The sequence below is a fragment of the Melospiza melodia genome, chromosome 3, assembly GCF_035770615.1.
Source record: "Melospiza melodia melodia isolate bMelMel2 chromosome 3, bMelMel2.pri, whole genome shotgun sequence".
Lineage (NCBI taxonomy): Eukaryota > Metazoa > Chordata > Aves > Passeriformes > Passerellidae > Melospiza > Melospiza melodia.
The window spans coordinates 49855762-49875826 of NC_086196.1; the positions used below are offsets into that span (position 1 = coordinate 49855762).

Here is a 20065-nt window from a genome sequence, read left to right on the forward strand (position 1 = left end):
GGCCGGCGTGTGACCCCCGGCGGCTCCCGTCGCACCCGACATGGCGCCGCCCATGGCGCGGTGCCCCCGCCTTCCGCCGCCGCACCGCGCCAGGCAGCCGGGCCGGGGCGGCGTGGGGCCATGGGCGCCGCGGGAGGCGGCGGCGGGCGGCAGGGCAGCGCGACGGGGTAGGGCGGGCGAGCGGGGCGCGGGGCGGCGCGGCGGAGCTCGCAGGACCATGGCGACGGCGGCGGCGGGGGCGCCCGGGCGGCCGCGGCGAGGGGCGCCCATGTACTCGGTAGGCGGCAGCGGCGGCGGGAGCGGTGCTGCGGGGAAGGGGCTGCTCACCTCACCCGCGCTGCGGCGGCGCTGCTCTCTCTGAAGGGGAATGACGGCGCTCGGCGCAGTCTGCCCCTCCATCCCTCAGCCCCGGTTCGTGTCCCCGGGGAAGGGGAACCGCGCTCCGGAGGGAGGGACGAGGCCTCTCCCGGGCCCCGGCGGGACCGAACGTTTTCCCTCAGCAGTTCACCTTCCCGCGCACCCTTCTCTGCCTCGGCTGCTCCTTCACTGTCTGTCGTGACAGTCGCGGCAGCCAGAGCTCCCGATCCCGAGCAGCGGCACGGCTCCCTCGGAGCTGCCGTGGCAGGCCGGCCGGGCTGGGGGCGCTGGGGATGTCTCCTCCTGAGGGAGGCAGCGTCCCGGGGTCCGGGCACCGGGCGCTCCGCGGTGTTCAGCCCGCAGCAACCTGTCCTGCCAGCCGTGGGGAACTCCGCGCTGGCAGGTTGGCGTGGGCATGGAGCTGCCGAAGCGGGTTTCCCCGTGTTACACAGTGAAAATTACTTCATTGACCTTGCTCGTTCCTCGCAGCTCCTTCGCCAGCCTCAGACAGGGAGGTTTAGGTGTGGGGTGCTAAACCCCACCTCTCTCCTAGCGTTTGGAGGAGGGGACTAGGGAGAGAGGGAAACTGCTCCTTGTTTCGGCAGAGATTCCCGAACTTCTCTTCTGTGTCTTGTCTGTGTGCTGGTATCCCAGGGCATCGTGAGCACCATCGTTACATTGCATATTCTAGTTATATGGAAGCAGAGGAGTCCAGGCTCCTGCTGTTTTGCTTCCACCCTTCACCACTGTCACAGTAACAGTGCGTGCCACTGAATCTTCTGATGTCCGGGTTTCCAACAGTGTGTTTTCCAAGTGTGTTCTCTACCAGCTGGCAATTGAAGCTGGAACAACAGCTTGGCTGTAATGTGTAAAAGCACAGTTGCAAATCTTTAGTGTTTGGTGAAGTGTGGGGTTTGGCTCCCTCAGTGCTCCTTCAGAACAGGGCGTGAAAATAACTATTGCCATGGAGAGAGTTCAGTTGCACATCAAGTCTGAAGACCTCAGACGAAGAGCAGAGGCAGAGAGGTGATTTTTCAGTGGGCCATGGCCCTAGCAAAACTCTGCTCACAGGAATTGTGCTGGGGAACAGCTGTAGCAGTGTGGTGACTGCTGATGTGGCTGATCATGCCCGTGCTGAGTACTGCCTTTCTTTGTCTGGATTTCATGTAGTTGCAGATTGCAGGATTTTAACTTTTTGTAACTGACATAAACATTGCTTAGATGTTCTGAGCAATGACTTGTCACATGCTGATCTGAGTAGGTTATACTTAGAGTCATTTTCTGCTACTATTCTGAGCTTTTTTTGCCATTATACAACACAAGAGATTTATTTTTGTTTTATTTTAATCAAGGGGTTTGATATAAGATGTCAACAGCAACAGATGGCTGATAGAAACTATTTGCAGTCATCTTAACAGATCTTAGCTTAGTCAGCTCTTGCAAAATACTAACCAATTGAAAGCTGTGAAAGAAGAGAGGTTGAAAGCTGTAATGCTAAATCATACAGGAAAAAAAAACCCTAAAAGTTTTAATACCTGTATGGGATTGTTTTGAAAGTCCCTGCTGAGTTTGTTCTGCAGTTACTATGAGGTAATTCTCTAAACTGCAGCTGTGGAAAGAAAAGCTATACAATCTACTAAATGCAGTTATAGTAGAGGCAATTTGCCTGTCCTGTGTGGGTAAAAGAACTTGATAAGGTCAAACATTATAGTGGGATTTGTGTCCTGCAATAAAACAAAATTGACTTTTGATACAGATGAGGCTTTGAAGGATTTTTTGTCATTCTTAAGTGGAGATATTCCTGATTTGAGTTGTTTTGTTTTGTTACACCGAATTACCTTGTGGTGATGAATGGATGGGAGCTAAAGGTTTGCTCTCTACAAAGGTCAGCTGCTCTGACAGTGTTGCTGATGTGGCTCTGGGTGGCTGGCTGGCAGTGAAACCTGACTCCCTCTCCCAAGGCTGAAAACCCAGCTGCCACTGCTGGGCATTTGGCTTATCTGTTGCTGGTGTTCCCCTGTGTGTTTGCTGGCCAGGCTTTGCACTCAGCACCAGAAAAGGTCACTGAAGGAGCTCATGAAGCATGTTTTACCCTAATTATCAGTTTGGTTCTGCATGGATCAGATATAGAAAGGGGAGTTTGAATGAATGAAAAGATTCCCAGTGCTACCCTTCAAGTGGAACTGTGGAGGAAGACATAAGCATTTTTGTTTTTAATATCTTCCAATAAATATGCTTGGTCATAACTAATACTTTGTTTATTTAACAGAGGCTTACTCCAGTTGTCTTACCTGGTGGCTGTTGCTGCTGGTTTGAAGCTTGGAGAATACGGTTTCACTCTTGGGAAGACTGAGGGGTCATTCATACAAACTGTGGTGATACAGGAGATAATAGGAGACAGCTCTCTCCAGCACAAGGGTCTGCTGGCTCAAAGGGAAGAGTTTTGTGTGAATTTTTTGCAGCAGTATGGACCCACAATTAGTTCTTGGTGCCCTGGGGTTTTTCCTGCTTAGCAATGGTGGTGCTGATTACTCAGAGGCTGTGCTCTCTTTATACCTACATGAGCACCATATTGCATTAATGTGGCTGACAGTGAGGTAATTTGGGATTTTTTAAATTTGTTCTTGCCTGATAATGTTTCATGTAACTTACATCCAAGCTGTGTGAAAGCTTCAAGTCACCAAGGCCCCAGCTACAACTTTTAAGTAGCAGGGATTATTTTCTGTGTGTTGATGATTGGTTTTTTATAATGTGAATCATGACATTGTCTTAATGAAGCTGTGAGAGTTGGAATCAAAAGTGTTTCAGTTAATACCTATTAATTATGGAGAGGCTGGAGGCAAGGCACTTCAGCTTTAAAAACCCATGTCTTCTCTCAGTTTCTGTTGTGTGGAATTAAGTAACACGGCATAGGGTGATTTGGGGATCTTTGCAATTGAAAGGAATTAGAGTGAGGGTTTTTTTGGAGGGGTTGGGGGGTGTATGTTTGCTTGTTTATTTTGCTTTTTGGTTTCTTTCTGGATCACTCTTGCAAGCAGGTGGTCTTGGTTCCTGCAGTCACAGAGTGTAGCATGCAGACATTATTGGAAGCTAAGAAGAACCCCCAAATGTTGCAGAAGTAGTGCATATCATTATTTTGGTGCTGTAGCCAAGCAGGTCACCAAACAGCTTGAGACAGTGTCTCATTCTTCATTTGTATGTTCCTAGCAGAAAGAGCTCACATCAAAGAAGAGAGATGAGTTTGAGGATATCCTGGAGGAAAGACGGTTGTCCAGTGACTTGAGATACGCCATGAAATGTTACACCCCGGTAATCTACAAGGGACTTTCTCCTTGCAAGCCCAACGCTATCAAAAGTGCTGTTCTCCACTCAGAGCAGGTTCAGTATGTTATCAAGCAGGTGAGTCTGGACAATGAGCTCTAGGATGAGGTGGATCACACAGCCAAGCTTTGTGTGGCAGCAGGGAAAAAGAGATTGTTGCTGACCTTGTTAAAATGGTAATTGTAGATTGGAAGATGGTCCAGTAAATAAATAACTCTTTTGGCAGGAAAAAGAAAATACTGGAGTTGCCACTAAAACTGTCAGGTTCATGAAACAGTGTTTTGATTTTGCATATGGAACACTTCATCATTAATTTATCCAGTGTGCCTGACTTCTTTTTTCTCCTTCTCCTCATACTCCACTGTTCTCACCACAGAACAACATTGTGAAAGACATTAGCACTCTCCTTTCTAGCAGATGTTTTTGTACTTTAGGGGTGTCTTGTAGGAATTTTATAGGTTAATGATGCATTTATGAACAAGTCCTAAATGCTACTTTCACTAAAATGAGAGTTCTATATCACAGATAATTCTTTGAATTAGAAATACTGTTTAAGATGTAACCATATTTTTTGTTCTAACATGAAGGGCAGCTACTACTTTATAACAAATAAAGTATTTTATGGTTAGGCTGGCTGATACTTTGCACTGTCTTTAAATACCTGAGATATGTGTGTGTGTTAATTAGCAGCATAAACTAATTTCAGTAGCCATAAAAAATAATTGTGAGTGTGTAGAAATACTTAAGTTGTTTTGGTTAGTCTTGAGTGACAGGCTACTGTAATTTTTTTTCTATTTGTTTCTTTTAATGGCTAGTACTACCTGTGATACATCAAAATGTGTTATAATGTGACAAAGTAAAGTATGTCACTCTACACCACAAAGTAGTTCTGTTTCCATTATGGACTGCTAAAAAGCCAAAAAAATCTTTCAACTCCAGAGACTCTAAAAATTTACTGAAAGAAAATACTTTACAGAGGGTTTGATAGAAAGACGTTTGTGTGATGTTTTCTTCTGAAGTACTTTCTTGATAGGAAATTATTTTGATGAATATTTTCTGGCTGCATCAAGTGGTTGAAGGGAGTTAGCAGACCTGCCATTGCAGCCTGGTTCCCAGTTTTGCACTAGAGGTTACTGGAAGTTTCTGACTGAGAGTGTCCTGGGCAATGTGCCCAGCTCTCTGTGATGAGGGTCCCTCCTGCCTGGGCAGGGTTTGCTCAGCTTTACACAGGCGTACTTGAATTTGTTCTTGTGCCAAGTTGCTGCAGTTACTAAAGTTCAATGTGGGAAGTTAAGGTCATTTGTTTGTTTTAGCTTTCTATATGCGGCTGGTCTGGGGTTTTGCTTTCTGATTTTGGGAAATTCTTAGTTCCATAGTGGATTTGCCCTTAAATCACACAAGTGAACTGTGTGGTAAGCCTTTTGCTGGTAGATGAGAACACAATCTCTTCCTGCTGAATAACAAGAGGATTTTTTGGCTTTCTAAGCAAGACTGATTTTCTCAGGCTTAAGTGAAAGCAGTTTTTGGCTTCTTTAAGTGGCTAAAATAATCAGTTTAAATACACGTGGAAATATGTAGGATAATGGGTAATGCATTTAAGAAAACACATTTGACCTAGTAGATGTGATAGTAAGGTGTGGAGGTAGATTGGAGGAGATGGATTTTCTTATATGTCACAAAATGGAAATAATAGATAAGTACCACTGGCTTCCAAATGGAGATGAGCTTTTTTGGAGGCTTTTTCTTCTGACATTCCTTTCCTTTCCTCCTCAATGTTGAGTAAAAGTCATGTTCCTTATTCCATAACAGTAAAAGGCTTAACTTTTCAATTAAATATTTCTAGATTCAAATACCAAATTGGAGGGATGGCCATTATTTAAATCTATTTCAAGGAACTTTAAAAGGGAATGTGCATGGCAACAGAAGAAAGATCATTGATATGCACAGTTGGTAGAGACAGTGCTTTGTATGCAATTCAGCTCTCCATTGCCAAAGGAATGCATCACCAGGAAATGGTAGTGTGATAGGCTGAGGTTCTTTGTAAACTCTAACTCAAATGCACTTAAAATATTTATATTTTGACTGTCTGTACAAACATAGGCTTCATTTTACTATTGAAAGAAAAATGCAGAGAGTCTTCTTCAGACTGATAATACAGGAAATATTCTTTGAACTTAAATATCCTCTGAATATGCTGCAAGTTAAAACATTAATATGAGGGGAGGATTTTGTTTTTGGGGGGAGGATTGTTCTGCATCCTCCCCCCGCCATTGACATCCAAGGTTATTTTGTTTTTTAAGCAGCTTTAACTTGGCTTTGTTGGCTGGCACCAAACAGATCCTGTATGATTAGATCCACACCTATCACATAAAACAAAATCTTGTGGACTATTGTAGTAGTTCTCCCATAGTAGCTGTGGCACATTAGAATGGTGTGCATGGGCAAGGAGAAGGGAACAACTTGTCACTGATGTTTTGTTTCTCCTTAGCTAGCAAAAGAAATGGGAGAATCACCTGATATTATTCAAGAAGAAGCCACGGAAATCCTGGATGAGATGGGCCACCGTATGCAACTAGGAGCTGTCAGATTTTTTGCCTTCACTCTGAGCAAAATATTTAAACAGCTTTTCCAGAGAGTTTGTGTGAATGAAGAAGGAATGCAGAGAGTGAGTACTGGTGGGAAGAAAAAGTTAAAATATTTTCAGACCAATCAGATGGACAAGAGCTCTAATCACAAATAACAAATGTGAAAAATACCCTCTAAAAAAAAAAAGACTGCACTCACTTTTGTTTATTGGTGCATTTCTTAGTAAATGTGGGAGGAAAGACAGATGATATGCAAGTATTTTAGAGGCACACAGCTGTTAGGATTTTTTGTATATCTTCCAAATGCTTCCTATAATAAGGAATAGCATTTGCCTGTGAGTATGTTAGATCAGCCACTGAGAGAGTGTTTTCTATCCAATATTATAAAATAAGAATGCATTTAGCTGAATTGAGGGTCACAATATAATATTACATGGCTGTTCAGCAAAACCCTCATACAGCTAAGTGTGGTGAAACACTGTGCACCTCTGAGGCAGGAGATGCTTTAGGTTTTCCTCAGTTTCCAGGAACCGTTGTCCCCCTATTTCTTTTCAGGATATTGCTGCTCTGGAGGGTGCAGTGCATTCCCTGGAAGTCAGCCATGTCAGTCCTTACAGCCCCTATTTGGTTTGGTTCCCATCCCCATCAAAAGGGATTGGAATTAGACTATCCCATGACAGGGCGCCCCTAGGTTTTGAGTCCTGTGATGATTGTGAGCTTCAGGTTGCTACTCTGGAAACAACTGCTCCAAATTTCCAATGGGTTCTGTGCTGAAAGAGGTATTGATTGTGTGGACAGAGAAACAACCCTCAAGCAAATGGGGTTTTGTTTGCCTTAAGCCCTGTGCAGGTCTGTATTTGCAAATTTCAAAAGTCAGTAAATATTGGGACAATATTGTTTGCTCTGTTCTTTTTCAGTTGCAACACGCCATTCAGGAGCATCCCGTGGTGCTGCTGCCCAGCCACCGAAGCTACGTGGACTTTTTGATGCTGTCTTATTTGCTCTACACCTATGACTTGGCCTTGCCTGTCATTGCAGCAGGAATAGGCAAGTATTTTTTAACAATGTTTTCAGGATTCAGAGAATTGGTAGCATTCTCTGGTAGCTACAACTATAAGTAGTTGTGTTTAACTTCTGCTCCAAATATATCTTGTTAAATCCTTCTTAGGTAAGTTGCTTATAGTGTCTGAAAGCTTCTCATTGGTGCTGAGTCCTGTCAAAGGTGAATATTTTTCTTAGCAAGTTCACCTAGAAGTAGCCCATCTGTAGGTCTAAGGCTGGGGCAAAGAATACTTCTATTTGCTTTCATAGCCTGGTAACAAGCAAAACTTGCCCAGCTGCTACTGTGGGTGCAGAACTTTTTGTGATACTTCATACAGTTTAAAGTGCAGTCGCAGCAGCCAGATACAAGGTACCAGACATCTCATGCTTGTTTCTGATGTGACTGATTCCTTTGAAGTATTGGTAGAACTTTGTGACACGCTGAGAACAGAGCTGGCAGGGAAATGATATGGCATATAAGAGGTCAGGATTTTGGGCATACTTAGTTGTAAAGCAGATGAAGCCAGTAAATTTGTAGGAAACAATTATTGAGGGCTTGAACAGTGTCTTCCCAGTTAATGTACTTTTTAGTAATCTGGATGCTGTCAACACTTAACTTAGAAACCTGTTCTTGGAAGTCAGAAGTGTCAAACAGGCCTTCTAAGCAGGCAGAAAACCACTCAGGTCTGGTGCAGCCCTGTTACCTTTCCATGCACAGGTAAGGTAACCTAGCAGAGATGTTGGAACATTCTGCTTTACTGTTGTCTGCTTTTCCAGTCAAGAAGTTAGCAAGACTAATAAAAGCTTTGAGAAAGGGCTTGCTCTGGAAGATGAAATTTCCCTGGTCTTTGAGTTTGCTGCATCTTGGTGATGCAGGTTAGATTCACAAGTCCATGTTTCACAGCTGCCTTGATCAAGGTGTTGCAGTTTGCCTGTGGTGTATTGTTCAGAATCTGCTCATGTGTTATAGGTATTAGTGTAATCCTTTGCTGACTTGGATTAGAGTATTTTTGAGTTTTGGACCTCAAAATAGTATCTTAAGATATTATTAGTTTAGCTTACAAGGATTTTTTTAATGATTAACATTTTTTGAATGTTTTGGGTGTTTGGGGTCAAAGTTCTCCTAAAGAATTAGGGGCTTTTAGCTTGATGCTGCCTGCATGTGTGTATTATTTTAAATTCCTCTGGAGAAAACACGGTTTTCTATGGTTGTAGTTGTATTTCATAACTGCATATCATGTTAGATATTCACAAAATCACTCTCAAATGAGCACTTGTGCTGAGAGGAGAGACTCTCCTGATATAGGTGGTAAGTGCCTTTGCTTTGTTAGTTATCTCTTGGCTTCAAGCATACAGAGAGATCTGTAGGGATTAGCTAAGGGAAAGTAAACAGTTGCCAGTACCTCATACAGTACATTAGCAGGAATCTAGCTGGTGTTGGGATGATGTTTCTGCCACCTGTGACATCTTCAGGGCAGTCATTGCCAGTGTTGCAGCTATAGAAATGTGAATTTATTTGGCTGAGTGAGTATCTGTTCTCCAGTGTTTCATGGATTGAGGTGGCAAGGAGGTTGGAGTGGCACATTGCCAGCTGATGTGTGGACATGTTTTAAATGCTTCCATAACAACTTTGTTAACATGAAGTGTTTTTTCCTGCTTTTTACAAGTTAGGCATTGACTATCATTGCTTAAAACTGAAAAGCTATAAAAGCTATAAAATAATTTTAGCTGGTTTGGTGTACATTCCCCACAATGATGGGTCAGGATCATAGATGGTCTAATGTAGTTTAACTGGCTGCCTAATTTCTGTGTCTTCTGGAATACGTTCAGTAGGAACTGCTTTTTTCTAAAGATGAGTGAGACAATATACTTCAGAAATTAAGTCTGCATTATGGCTGAACTCTGGCCATCTAAATTATAAAAATGAATTGCTGTAAGTGTATGCAGCTTAAAAAAAATGGAAAGCATATTATAATATGCCATTCTTGTCCATATAAGTCTTACTAGACAATTTGAAAGCAAATAAATGTGTTGGCAACAAAGGAATCCTTGAAAGAGATCTTCTGTATTCTGGTAATCAGTGTGATAGAAATTTTGTGGTTGACTCTGCTGGCTGATATTAATCAGTAAATTTTGTGTGTGTGGTTTTGGTTTCTTTGATTGTTTTTCAGATTTCCTTGGAATGAAAATAGTTGGTGAGCTGCTGCGAAGGGCAGGTGCCTTTTTTATGCGACGTTCCTTCGGTGGGAACAGACTCTACTGGGCAGTGTTTGCTGAATATGTAAAAACCATGTTAAGGGTAAATAACTTGCTGAGATCTCAGAATGTGTACTTAAGAAGTACTCTGTTGGAACAATTCTTGTGAGATATGCAGGATGTCTTGGCTGTGTGACTGAAAGTCTTCATGGTGTAAGCACTGAGTAAGTGCTTTTTACCTCAGATTTGCTGTAGGTGAAGACCATGTATGCATTCTGTTATTATTACACAGTTCAGTAAGTGATAAACAAATAACTCCTCATCAGTTGCTTTGTATTGTTTGCCCATAGCTCATGAAATACTCAATATTTTCATTAATTAAACTATATGGTTTGAAAAATACAATGGATGAACGTAGGCTTACAGATAAATGAAGTTAGATATGTTTGTCTTTCATTATAAAAACCAACTTACTTACATTTGAAGTATTTAAAACTATTTGTGGGCAATAAAGAAGAAATGTTTTTTCTGACTAGATTTTGTTTCTATGTTTTACTTTTGAAGAGTGGCTATGCCCCAATTGAATTTTTCCTTGAGGGGACTAGAAGCCGCACTGCCAAGACTCTGACTCCAAAATTTGGTATGTTTATTGAAGATTTGGAACTTGTAATATTATTAGTGTTTTCATTAGTGGCCATGTGCTTTGTAAGTTCTTTGGATAGGAAGGGATGTTAATGTAGAGGGAAATTGGGGAAGTCTGTCAGAGTATGGAAAACACCATGGCTGGGTTCTGAGGCCACACAAAGAACAGCAATACACTTCACTTGCACTCTGCTGCTTTTGTTCCCTTTGCCCCATTGTGTGCTAAATTCAATAACTCTTCAACATTTTCTTCCTAGACAATAGGCATCCCCTAGCCAGCAGGGAAATATTGTAGTTCTAACTGTAAAAGTAACAGGGAATCTTTAGAAGGAAGATGCTGTGCAAGCACAGAGCAGTGCTGCTGAAAAGAGCACAAACAGCTGTCCAAGTGTTGCTTCCATTTACCCTCTGTTTTAAGGCTTGGGCAATGTCTTTTGTTTCTGCTTGCTTGAAGAGAGAGCAGGCACAGTGCACACCTATTAGCAGTTTCTAAAATACAACGATATCCTTTTCAAAGTTAAATTGCAGTTGCTTTTCCCTCTTTGAAAGAGACAGGTGATTAATGTTTTTTTTTTTCTGATTGGCAGGTCTTCTCAGCATTGTGATGGAACCCTTTTTCAAACGTGAGGTCTTTGACACATACCTTGTTCCCATCAGCATCAGCTATGAGAGGATATTAGAAGAATCTCTCTATGCATATGAACTCCTAGGAGTCCCAAAGCCCAAAGAATCTACATCTGTATGTAAATTCCTTAAGAACACAACATAAGTGGATGTGTGCGCACCCTGTAGCACCAGAATTTAAGTTTTCCTCTTCTCGTTTTCATAGGGGTTGTTAAAAGCCAGGAGAATCCTCAGTGACAATTTTGGTACCATACATATCTACGTTGGCCAGCCAGTATCCCTTAGAACCTTGGCATCTGGGAGGATCAATCGGTGCCCATACAATTTGGTTCCCAGGTACTGCATCTTTCCATGGTGTATGCACAGGAAAACGTTGGTTTAGTCTACATCTATGTGAACTAACTAAGATGTTCTCTTGTACTTTGTTTTCATCTTCTCTCACCTCCCTCCATCTGACTGTTCAAACTGCTGAACCTGTTTCGTCTGAGCAGAGGCTTATTGTGCTTGTGACTGGGTGTTTCTGAAATGAATTGTTCCTTGTGGCTTTCCCTGTGTTGAGAAGATGCCCCGTTAAAATTTAATGGTGCTGCATGAACCAGGCAAAACTCTGATTCCTGAGAATGTGGTGCTTTTGCCACTTAAAATTTTCACCTCCCTCTCACTTCTTGCATTATTCCTGCAAGCTGTTAAGTGACCATATGTCAGGGAGAGCTGTAGCTGTGACTGGATTGTGTTGCCTTTGCAGTTTTTTCTGTAAAACATAATGCTTTTGAATTTTGTTTGAAGACAGCAAATATGCAGCATCAATACAGAGGTCTGTGCTTCAGGTACTGTCATGCAGCTACTCATGCTTTGCTCTATACTTCTGTTTTACATAGCACACAGAATCACCCTGCAGATGCTAGATGCTGTAAAGTGACAGATCTGGGAACAATATGAAAGAAATAAAGAGGGGTGTTATTTCTATTAGACTTTTTGAGCTCTTTACCTTAAATTGCATTGTTTTTTTCAGGCATCTTCCCCAAAAGCCATCTGAGGATATCCAAGAATTTGTCAGTGACGTAGCTTATAAAATGGAGCTCCTGCAAATAGAAAACATGGTTTTGAGCCCATGGGTGCTAGTTGCTGCTGTCCTGCTCCAGAATTTGCCAGCTGTGGAATTTGAGCTTCTAATAGAAAAGACTCTGTGGCTTAAAGGCTTAACACAGACTTTTGGAGGATTCATTGAATGGCCTGGTATGCAGAGAAAGTGTTATTTCTGTTCCTCTTGTTGCTTATGAAAAATAAATTATACTTCTATGGAAGCAATGTGCAGTAACAGCTTCACAGAATTCTTAGAGTTATAAATGGATTTTAGGATATACTAAAAATCCTGCTGAAATCTGACAGGTTTTGACTGAGCCTGTTGAAGATAATCCTTTGAAAAACAGGTGGAAACAGAACAGACATTTTAGTGTTGTATCATGTGAGAGGGAAATTATAAGGTACTTTGTCAGAGTACTATGGTTTGTGTAGTGTGTGTGTTTCTGAACTGTGTGTAGGTCACAGGCAGTTGTCTGATCTGCACCACTTAACTCTATGTAAGGCTACATTTCCTGCTTGGTACTGACTACAGTGTAAGTTGTTACTGGTGCAAAAAACTAGCAGAAACAAATGGGTGGAGGAAATCAAAACTCTCAGTTGTCTGTTTATTTTTAAATTTCATTTTATCTCCAGAAACGATGATTTATATACACCTCCCCTTATATATATATGTGTGTGTGTGTGTATAGTGTATATATTGGCTGCTGAAAGGTTGATTGTGCTTTCAAACTTTGTTTGAAACTTCTCTCTGTGAGCCAGAGTGACACAGGCAATTTTAGAGCCTCAGGATGTAAGTGGTAAAGCTAACAAAGAACTGCATTGTGCAATGCAAGTACATTTACCTTTCTGCTGTAGGTAGACTTAAGTCAAGGATCTTTGCTTTTGTAGTCCTGTGTATAATCAAGGATCCCTCTCACTACTACAATAAAGAAATAGGAGCAGGCTACTGGTATAGAAGAACTCTGTCACCTCTGGAAAAAAAAAAAAAATTCATTCAGGGAATGCAGGCAAGGTCTGCTTCTGCCAGACTAGTAAAAGCAAGAATTTCATGGCAATACTTGAACAACATTTAGAGTTTTACTACACAGTAAACTGAAAAACATACCACATCCAGATTTGGTTATTTATTTTGTTTATTTTCTTAGCAACAGTGAGTAAGCATTTACTTTAGTAGAGTTGTCATGTAGTCAGGGAATAGCAAATAGGCGCGGTATTGAAATGGAGGAGTGACGACAGCTGAGTGGATTTTGTTGGAGTGTGCTGTCTGTGCTCGAAGCATCAGTTGCATACTGGCTTTGTTGTTTTGGTTTGGATTGTCAGTTTGAAAGAAGAAATACATTTTAAAGGCCAATTTGCTGATGCCAGCAACTGCATGTACGCTCTCCATTCTGGTCTCCAAACAGTTGGTTATTTCTGCCCTTGTCGTGCTGGTTGGTCGTTACAGGCAGAACATTTGCAAAGTTTTATATTCAAAACAGGAAGTGTAAAAATTACTTGCACAGACTTCTGCTTCCTATTGCATTAGAAACTTGGGAGCTTTAGCAAAACTCGAACAAAGTAGGTTGAAGGAATAAATAAGATGAAAGGAGACTGTACATGGAATCTGTATTCAAGGAAAGGAATATGATGGGTTTTTTCTGTCAGAGGCTATATTGATTTGATATGCCTGTGGTGCAATGAACATATAAAGTGTATTTTAGTGTTAAATATGAAGTTTTTATTGCTTGCTTGTCAAATTGTTTCCAATTTGTGCAGGGAATGTTTCTCATTGAGTAGGTATGTTATGTAACAATATTTATGCTAAGAATTTTTATGAATTTATTTTGGGATGAGGCATTGCTTATGTATGAGAGTTGATGAAAAAATTTATAAAAAGATTTGTACCTATGATTCAAAACTTGTAGTGTCAGAAATGCTTAAGCAGAAGCATAGTCTCTGTTTCCTTACTAATGAATGTTTCCATTAAATAGATATATCCTTTTTCCATTTGAAGGCTCAGAATATTTGTTCCAGAGACAAAGGAACAATTACAATTTGCAGTTGTTAGTAAGTGGATGAATTCTAAGCATTTTAATTATAGAAATGTCTGAAATTTGTTCTCACCATGTCATACTATGCCTAGTTTGCCAGTTCCTGGTATGGATTCTATTGGAACAGCTCTCTAACTGAATGTTTGGTGTAGTGTCTGAATACTGGTGCATTTTGGGCTGTTTCAATAGAGTTATGCTCCCTTTTGCAACTTCCTGAGTGTTGTATTTTCCTCCTAGATAACCTGTGTGCCAAAAAAGCAGTGCTGTCTGGCCTCACCCTGCATTCCAACATCGCTGGCCTTGTCGATGGCCACGTGGTCCTGAATGACAAGGGAGTGGAAGATGGAGCCGTCGGGGAAATCGTCTTCAGGCACGCGCTGGCCGTGCTCATGTGTGCCACGTACAGGAACCAGCTGCTGAACGTCTTCGTGCGCCCGGCCCTGGTGGCAGTCGCCTTGCAGATGGCACCCAGCTTCAGAAAAGGTACCCTGGGGCTCTGGGAGCTGCTGCCTTCGCTCCTTGTGCCCTCGGCTGGGAGAGGAGCACCAGCTTCCTGTGACTGCTAGTGGCAGCTATCTGAGACTTATGCTTGGGATAAGGTGGATGTGTTGGGAGGGCATTGGGGATATTTTGCTTGCCTTTTTTTTGTTTGTTTACCCTTTGATCCTTTTGTAGGATTTGATTGTGGCGTCTAATGCATGTTCTGAGAAGCTGCAAGCCCCCTCTCTTTCCTTTTCTTTACAGCTGAATCAAGTGCTTTGAGTACTTGCTGTTCTGTTTGGTTTCTGCCTTTGTATGTATGCTTCAAATGCCAGGTCCATATTTTATTTGAAGTAGGTACTCTCTTAAATAAGGAGTAAATGGCTCTTCACTTGCATTACAATATTTTTTTCAGAGGAAGTCTATAGCTGCTTCAACTTCTTGAGAGATGTTTTTTCTAATGAGTTCATCTTCTTTCCTGGCATTTCATTGAAGGTAAAAATATCCCTTATACAAAAATACTGATAGTAATGCAACCAATTAAAATTGCATGATTCCAGGGCTCTGCTAAACAAGTGCTTTGTTTACCTACCAGGATATTACCTTGATCTATAAGTGGGAGAACTAAAAAGGGGGTCATTATGTTGATTGCGAAATATTGTCTGAATCCACAAGGTTGTCAATGCAATTTTTTTCTCCATTCCAGTAAAAAAAAAAAAAAATAATTAAATTGCCCAATTCTGAGCTATTAAAATGAACTGTAGCACAATTTTGCCTTTTTTACGTAAAGCTACCAGTCTTCCAGCACAGATCTGAAAATCTGTGTTAAAGCAGTCTTTTCAATGAAGTGTAAATGCTGTCAGGCGGGCAGCCTATGAAGGTTTTTGAAGTGAGAGCTTTCCTAATGGCAAAATAGTTTCCCTCTTAGAGTCTTTGGAAGCTTTACTTGCATCCTTTTTTGCTTGAAAAGAATTTCCCCTCATTTTACCTCCTGCCCCATGCAGGCATCAGTCATACAAAGCCAGTATTGTTCCTGCACACAGCCTTATTCCAGGGCTCAGTGTGCCTGTGTGCACCCCTAGCACAGCTGGATACAGGCAAGCTGGGAAAACTGCAGGCAGCCCTTGGCTCTCTGCAGGAGTTGCTCTGTCAGTTTGTACACAAACCTGCTGGGTCAGGGCTGGCTCTGGTTCAGCCTGCTTGAAATGCAGGTGAAAACAAGTTTATCAGTTAAAAAGCTGGTTCAGCCTCACACCCAATATAAAATGGTATGTGTAGTTTTTATTGGATTTTAAACTGATTATGTGTTATTTTTATCAATGCTGAGGACAAATATATGGTGGTGATAGTTATGATCTTTCCTGCCTTAAAAAAGAGATAGTATCATTTTCACAAGAATGTTCAAGACTTGCAAATATATTAAAATCCCATCGATTTTTATATAGATGAGAATTGGGCCATTTTTAAAGGCTGACTGCCACTGTTAAGTTCTATTTGTTGACAATTTTTGCCTCTTGCAACTTTCTTGAAATAGCAGAAAGTATCAGGGAGCAGGAAGGTGCCTGGCTATGACTGACTTTGCTGGAGTCTGATGAAAGAGTTGCTTGATGCTAAGGGATCTTTTAGCCACCCACTCACCACTTTATTCATTCATTTGCTGTCATGTCCTTCTCCCATCCCTTTGTGTAATCTGTTCCCCTTTTGCCCATATTGGCAGTAAAATGGTTTTGACCTTGACATTTCCATACTTTGTAACTTTTTGGCCATTTGTTTTCTGTTTGGTAGAGGGCAGGTCAGTGATCTGTATTATCATTTATTGCAAACACTGGACATGAGATAAAGGCAAACCCTTCGTTTAAAAATAGGTAAATGAATAAAAAACACCCCCAGGAAAAAACCCTAAACTGGACAACCTGACCATGTTTTGACAAAATCCTGAGGGAGCTCAGGCTGGCTGCAATAGCAGCCACAGCCACTTCCTTTGGGCCAAGGTCTGTTGTGCATTGAGGAACTGCTGTGTTTAAGAACATGTTCCCACTGCCTTTTTATATAGGTATTTTTGGGAGACAGGAAAATTTTGGTTCAAGTCTCTTGACAACTGAGTTCAGAAATGAATGTGGTGCCCTGTTGTGGTTTCTGTTGTTGATTTTGTGGGAAATGGTAGCTGCCCTTCTGTAAATGTTAGAATTTTAGTTATGCATTTCTTGCCCAGGATTTTGAGGAAGGATGTTTTCTACTCACAAAATGTGATGCCATTCAAACGAGTCAACAGGAGATTTACCCTACTGACAAAGGAAGTGGTACAGTGTCTTTCTTGTCAGCTATGTTCAGACCTTTTGTGGAAGGTTATCAGGTATGTTGTCCTTCAGAAAATGATCTCTTTTTTTTTCCTGTGTTTTGTAGGGAAAGTAAGAGAGCTGTGATACCTCTGTGTAAATAGGCTGAGAAATACAAAATTAAGAAACAGCAGTAATAAATCTTAAACCCACCCTTCCCCAAGGATCCCAATTTTAGCTTTTGGCTCAGACTTGTCCAATTTGCCAAAGCAGTAACTGCTATGTGATGTGATGGCTCATTGTGTGTTTATAAGATTCATAGGGAGTGTGCTGCTACCAGGTTCATTGTTCTTTTTTATGAGGAGCTCTTGCTTAATTCATTTTATGTGGGTTGTCCTGCCAGGTCTGGAAATGAGTTTGCATCTCCCATCTGAGAGCTTTTAAGGGAATAATTAATTCCACCCTTTCTCTTTAAATTCTTCTGGTTTTTCCAAGGTTTTAATAAAATGAAACATTTACATTCCTGTAGTAAGTAATACATACAAACCCAGAAGGATAAAATCTCAGCTAAATCAGTATAAGATTGGTGAGACTGGAGGTGTTCAACATAATGGAATGTAGTCAGTGATCTGATGTGTGAGGTATACTGATGTGCCCATTTTTTCTCATCTTCAGAACAGGTATTGCTTTAAAAAAGTTGAACTGTTTTGAGTTGTAAGAATAAGAATGTAAAATTAATGTCTAAGGTAGCTATTATGGAAATATGGAGTCTTATTTTCACATTGGGATTCTCTTACCTGTAAAACAGTAATAAAACTTTCAGATGCCCTATGCAATGGTACCTTTTGAGGTCTTCTCCTGTGCTTTTCAAAGTGGAATAGTATTACTTACAAGGACACATCTATTTATAACTCATTACAAGCTGACAATCTAAAAGAAAGGAATGCTCATTTTCTTGAAAATGTTAGTTAATTTTCAGATACCTCTCAAAGGAAATGAAAGAAGCATTTACTGAGAAGCAGTTTATACCTGGAGTCCGCAACTTTGTTTTTCAACTTCTTGAGAAGGGTGTGTACAGCTGTTACTCAATATGGTTTTACAAGAGTAGCCTGTTAATTGAAAATTATAAAAATTTTAATTGTGTTTCTACCTTCTCCATAGGGAGTACACAATGTTATGAAGCACTGTCTTCTGACATGCAGAAAAATGCCTTATCAGCTCTTGTGCAACTGGGTGCAGTGAAGAAGAAGAAAATGTAAGTAAAGTTAGATACCTGGTGTATAGAAATCTTAGTGGCAATTCTTAATGTCTGAGCTCATAGGAGAACAGCAGAACCCCAACTGCCTGAGCACCAGAGGTTGATTGGAGTCATAGAGAAGACCCAATAGTTCCTTTCTGTACATGATGTGGAAGTGGAATGGCATGCCCTCATAGTGGAAAGACTCCTGTGGGACCTAACAAAATTCATTAACTCACTATTAGGCTGCTTCTGATTCCCTTTACCTTTTGGTTTTCAACCTTCCTCCCTTTTTTTCTTTCTGATAAGAAAAGAACAGCACTGCTTATTTGTAACACTGTGTACAGTAAGCCTTGTGAGGCAATGTAAGCAATAATCAGGAATACCAGTAGTTTGGGGAACTTCAGCACTGAACTGATGTCAAAGCAATTAAAGTGAAACCTTAATCATTTTAGTATTTTTACACAGTTCATGGTTTATAGGCCTAAGATTAAAATGCACCTGTTGCTGTATGATGAGTTATTCTGTTATGAAATGAATTTGTGTTGTGGTGCTCCTTACTGTGTTTAAAAGTATGATCCTGGAAGTCCCCAATAGAACAAGTCCCTGCAGTGTCTTGAGTGTTCCACAGAACACAGTTGGCAGCTGATGACCTGAGCTATTTCCTTATGCCTCTGTTCATTAAATGATTAGGTTAAGGTAAATGTCTATAGCTAAATTCACCTTTCAAGTAAAAGGAATAAATTGAGTACAGCAGAATTTGGGGACTGTGAACAAGAGAAAAGGTAAAGAAACCATGGCTGTTCTAGAGTAGAAGTCTGACATGTCCTTAAAGTTGATAGGTATGATGAAAAATATGTAATTATGAAAATGTTTAATTCTGATTATTTGTGTAGAAAATACTAGAATAAGGAATATTTCTTGAGTAAACTTTTTTTTTGTAATTGTAGGCCCAGTGGATTCACTTACAATGTAAATCAAGAGGCTGTTAGTAAAATCCTGGACATGTTTGGTAAGTGTTCTCTAATCAATTTGAAGAGAGCTTCTCAAGTTATAAATTACTTTGGACAATGCAAATATGTTAGATGTAGTGATTTTAGCTAGTAATTCCATAGACTTAACTGCATAAAAATCTCAGTAATATTTTTTACAACGCTTTTTCTGGTATCATTAGCTGCAGCTTTGAAATCTCCCTTCTTTATTTCACATACTGTGCAATCCAGTGACTGAGGGCAGTAAAGTAGGAAGTAGTTTATTGGCATGGTGTTTACAGCATGTTGATCAGAAATATTCAGTGTGGGGTTTTTTGTCAGATGCTCGGATACCTGTACAGAAACCTGTGGCTGCACGACTCTGAGTGGTCTCTGATGCTGAGAGTGGATGTAAGCTCCTGCTGAGAACATGGACCACTGCCCCACGGGAGCAGGGATAGGAACAGACACGATTCCCTTCCTGCCCAGCCAGCCTGCAAGCGTGGGAGGCACAGAGGTGTTTCTTCAGCTGGACAGCTCTCCATTACCACTTAGGAATTGCTGCTGAGGGGCTTAGAGGTGTATGTACATCCTCACTGTGTTTTGTTTTTTTCAAACAAATTAAACATTGTCTCTTTTTTTAATAAATATTGAAAGAGATGTGCACAGCAATGGCTACCTACATACATTTTTCTAGACTTGTAACAAGGAATGTGATTGGTTTCAAGTATTTCGTGGATGTGAAAATGTAACAGGGAATTAAAAGACTTGCTATTAAAATTAATATTTAGAAAAAAACGTTGCTGGCTGGCTAAATGTAAGGCAAGGCCCTCATGAATGAAGAGCACAAATCAAACCTTGGGCAATAACCAGAACTGATACATGTATTGGGTCTTGTGTTTTGGTATTTTGTGTTTGGGTTGGTTTTGGTTTGGTTGTTTTTTTTTTGGTTTTTTTTTTGGTTTTTTTTTTTTTTTTGTTTGTTTTTTTTTTTTTTTTTCTAAGGCAGCTTGGCATTATTTTAATTACTTAATGAATGTTATATTTAAACATTGAATTAAAGCACCGTCGATTACGTGTCTGTCGTCTCTTCCCCCCGTCTCACCGCTTACTGCGCTGTCCCTTGGGGCGGCAGAGCTTCTGCCCGCGTCTTCCAGGCTTTTTATTTTTCCCAGTCCGCTCCCTGCTGCCGCGTTACAAAGGCGGAGCCGGGGCGGGCTGA

General features: G+C 41.0%; 1 protein-coding gene across 2 annotated transcripts; it reads left to right on the forward strand.

The window, feature by feature from the left end:
• Window positions 1-40: 40 nt before the first annotated feature.
• Window positions 41-19918, forward strand: GNPAT (glyceronephosphate O-acyltransferase). 2 transcript variants are annotated; one of them, XM_063151686.1, is made up of 16 exons: window positions 41-277; window positions 3565-3756; window positions 6167-6343; window positions 7181-7310; window positions 9476-9603; window positions 10065-10140; window positions 10730-10881; window positions 10972-11102; window positions 11779-12002; window positions 14117-14362; window positions 14775-14854; window positions 16572-16712; window positions 17604-17703; window positions 17797-17890; window positions 18823-18884; window positions 19186-19918. In XM_063151686.1, exons 1-16 carry the CDS (start codon window positions 41-43, stop codon window positions 19227-19229), a joined length of 2214 nt encoding a protein of 737 aa, XP_063007756.1. In that variant the 3' UTR covers window positions 19230-19918. The 2 variants fall into 2 exon arrangements, with proteins under 2 accessions (XP_063007756.1, XP_063007757.1); XM_063151687.1 differs by having other exon boundaries at window positions 217-277; window positions 3568-3756.
• The last annotated feature ends 147 nt before the right edge of the window (window positions 19919-20065 follow it).

Coding starts and splice junctions, on each gene's coding strand:
- GNPAT (XM_063151686.1), top strand. CDS start 41: ATGGCGCCGCCCATGGCGCGGTGCCCCCGCCTTCCGCCGCCGCACCGC. Junction 16,713..17,603: donor CTTTTGTGGAAGGTTATCAG/GTATGTTGTCCT, acceptor TGAAAATGTTAG/TTAATTTTCAGATACCTCTC. Junction 18,885..19,185: donor TAAAATCCTGGACATGTTTG/GTAAGTGTTCTC, acceptor GTTTTTTGTCAG/ATGCTCGGATACCTGTACAG.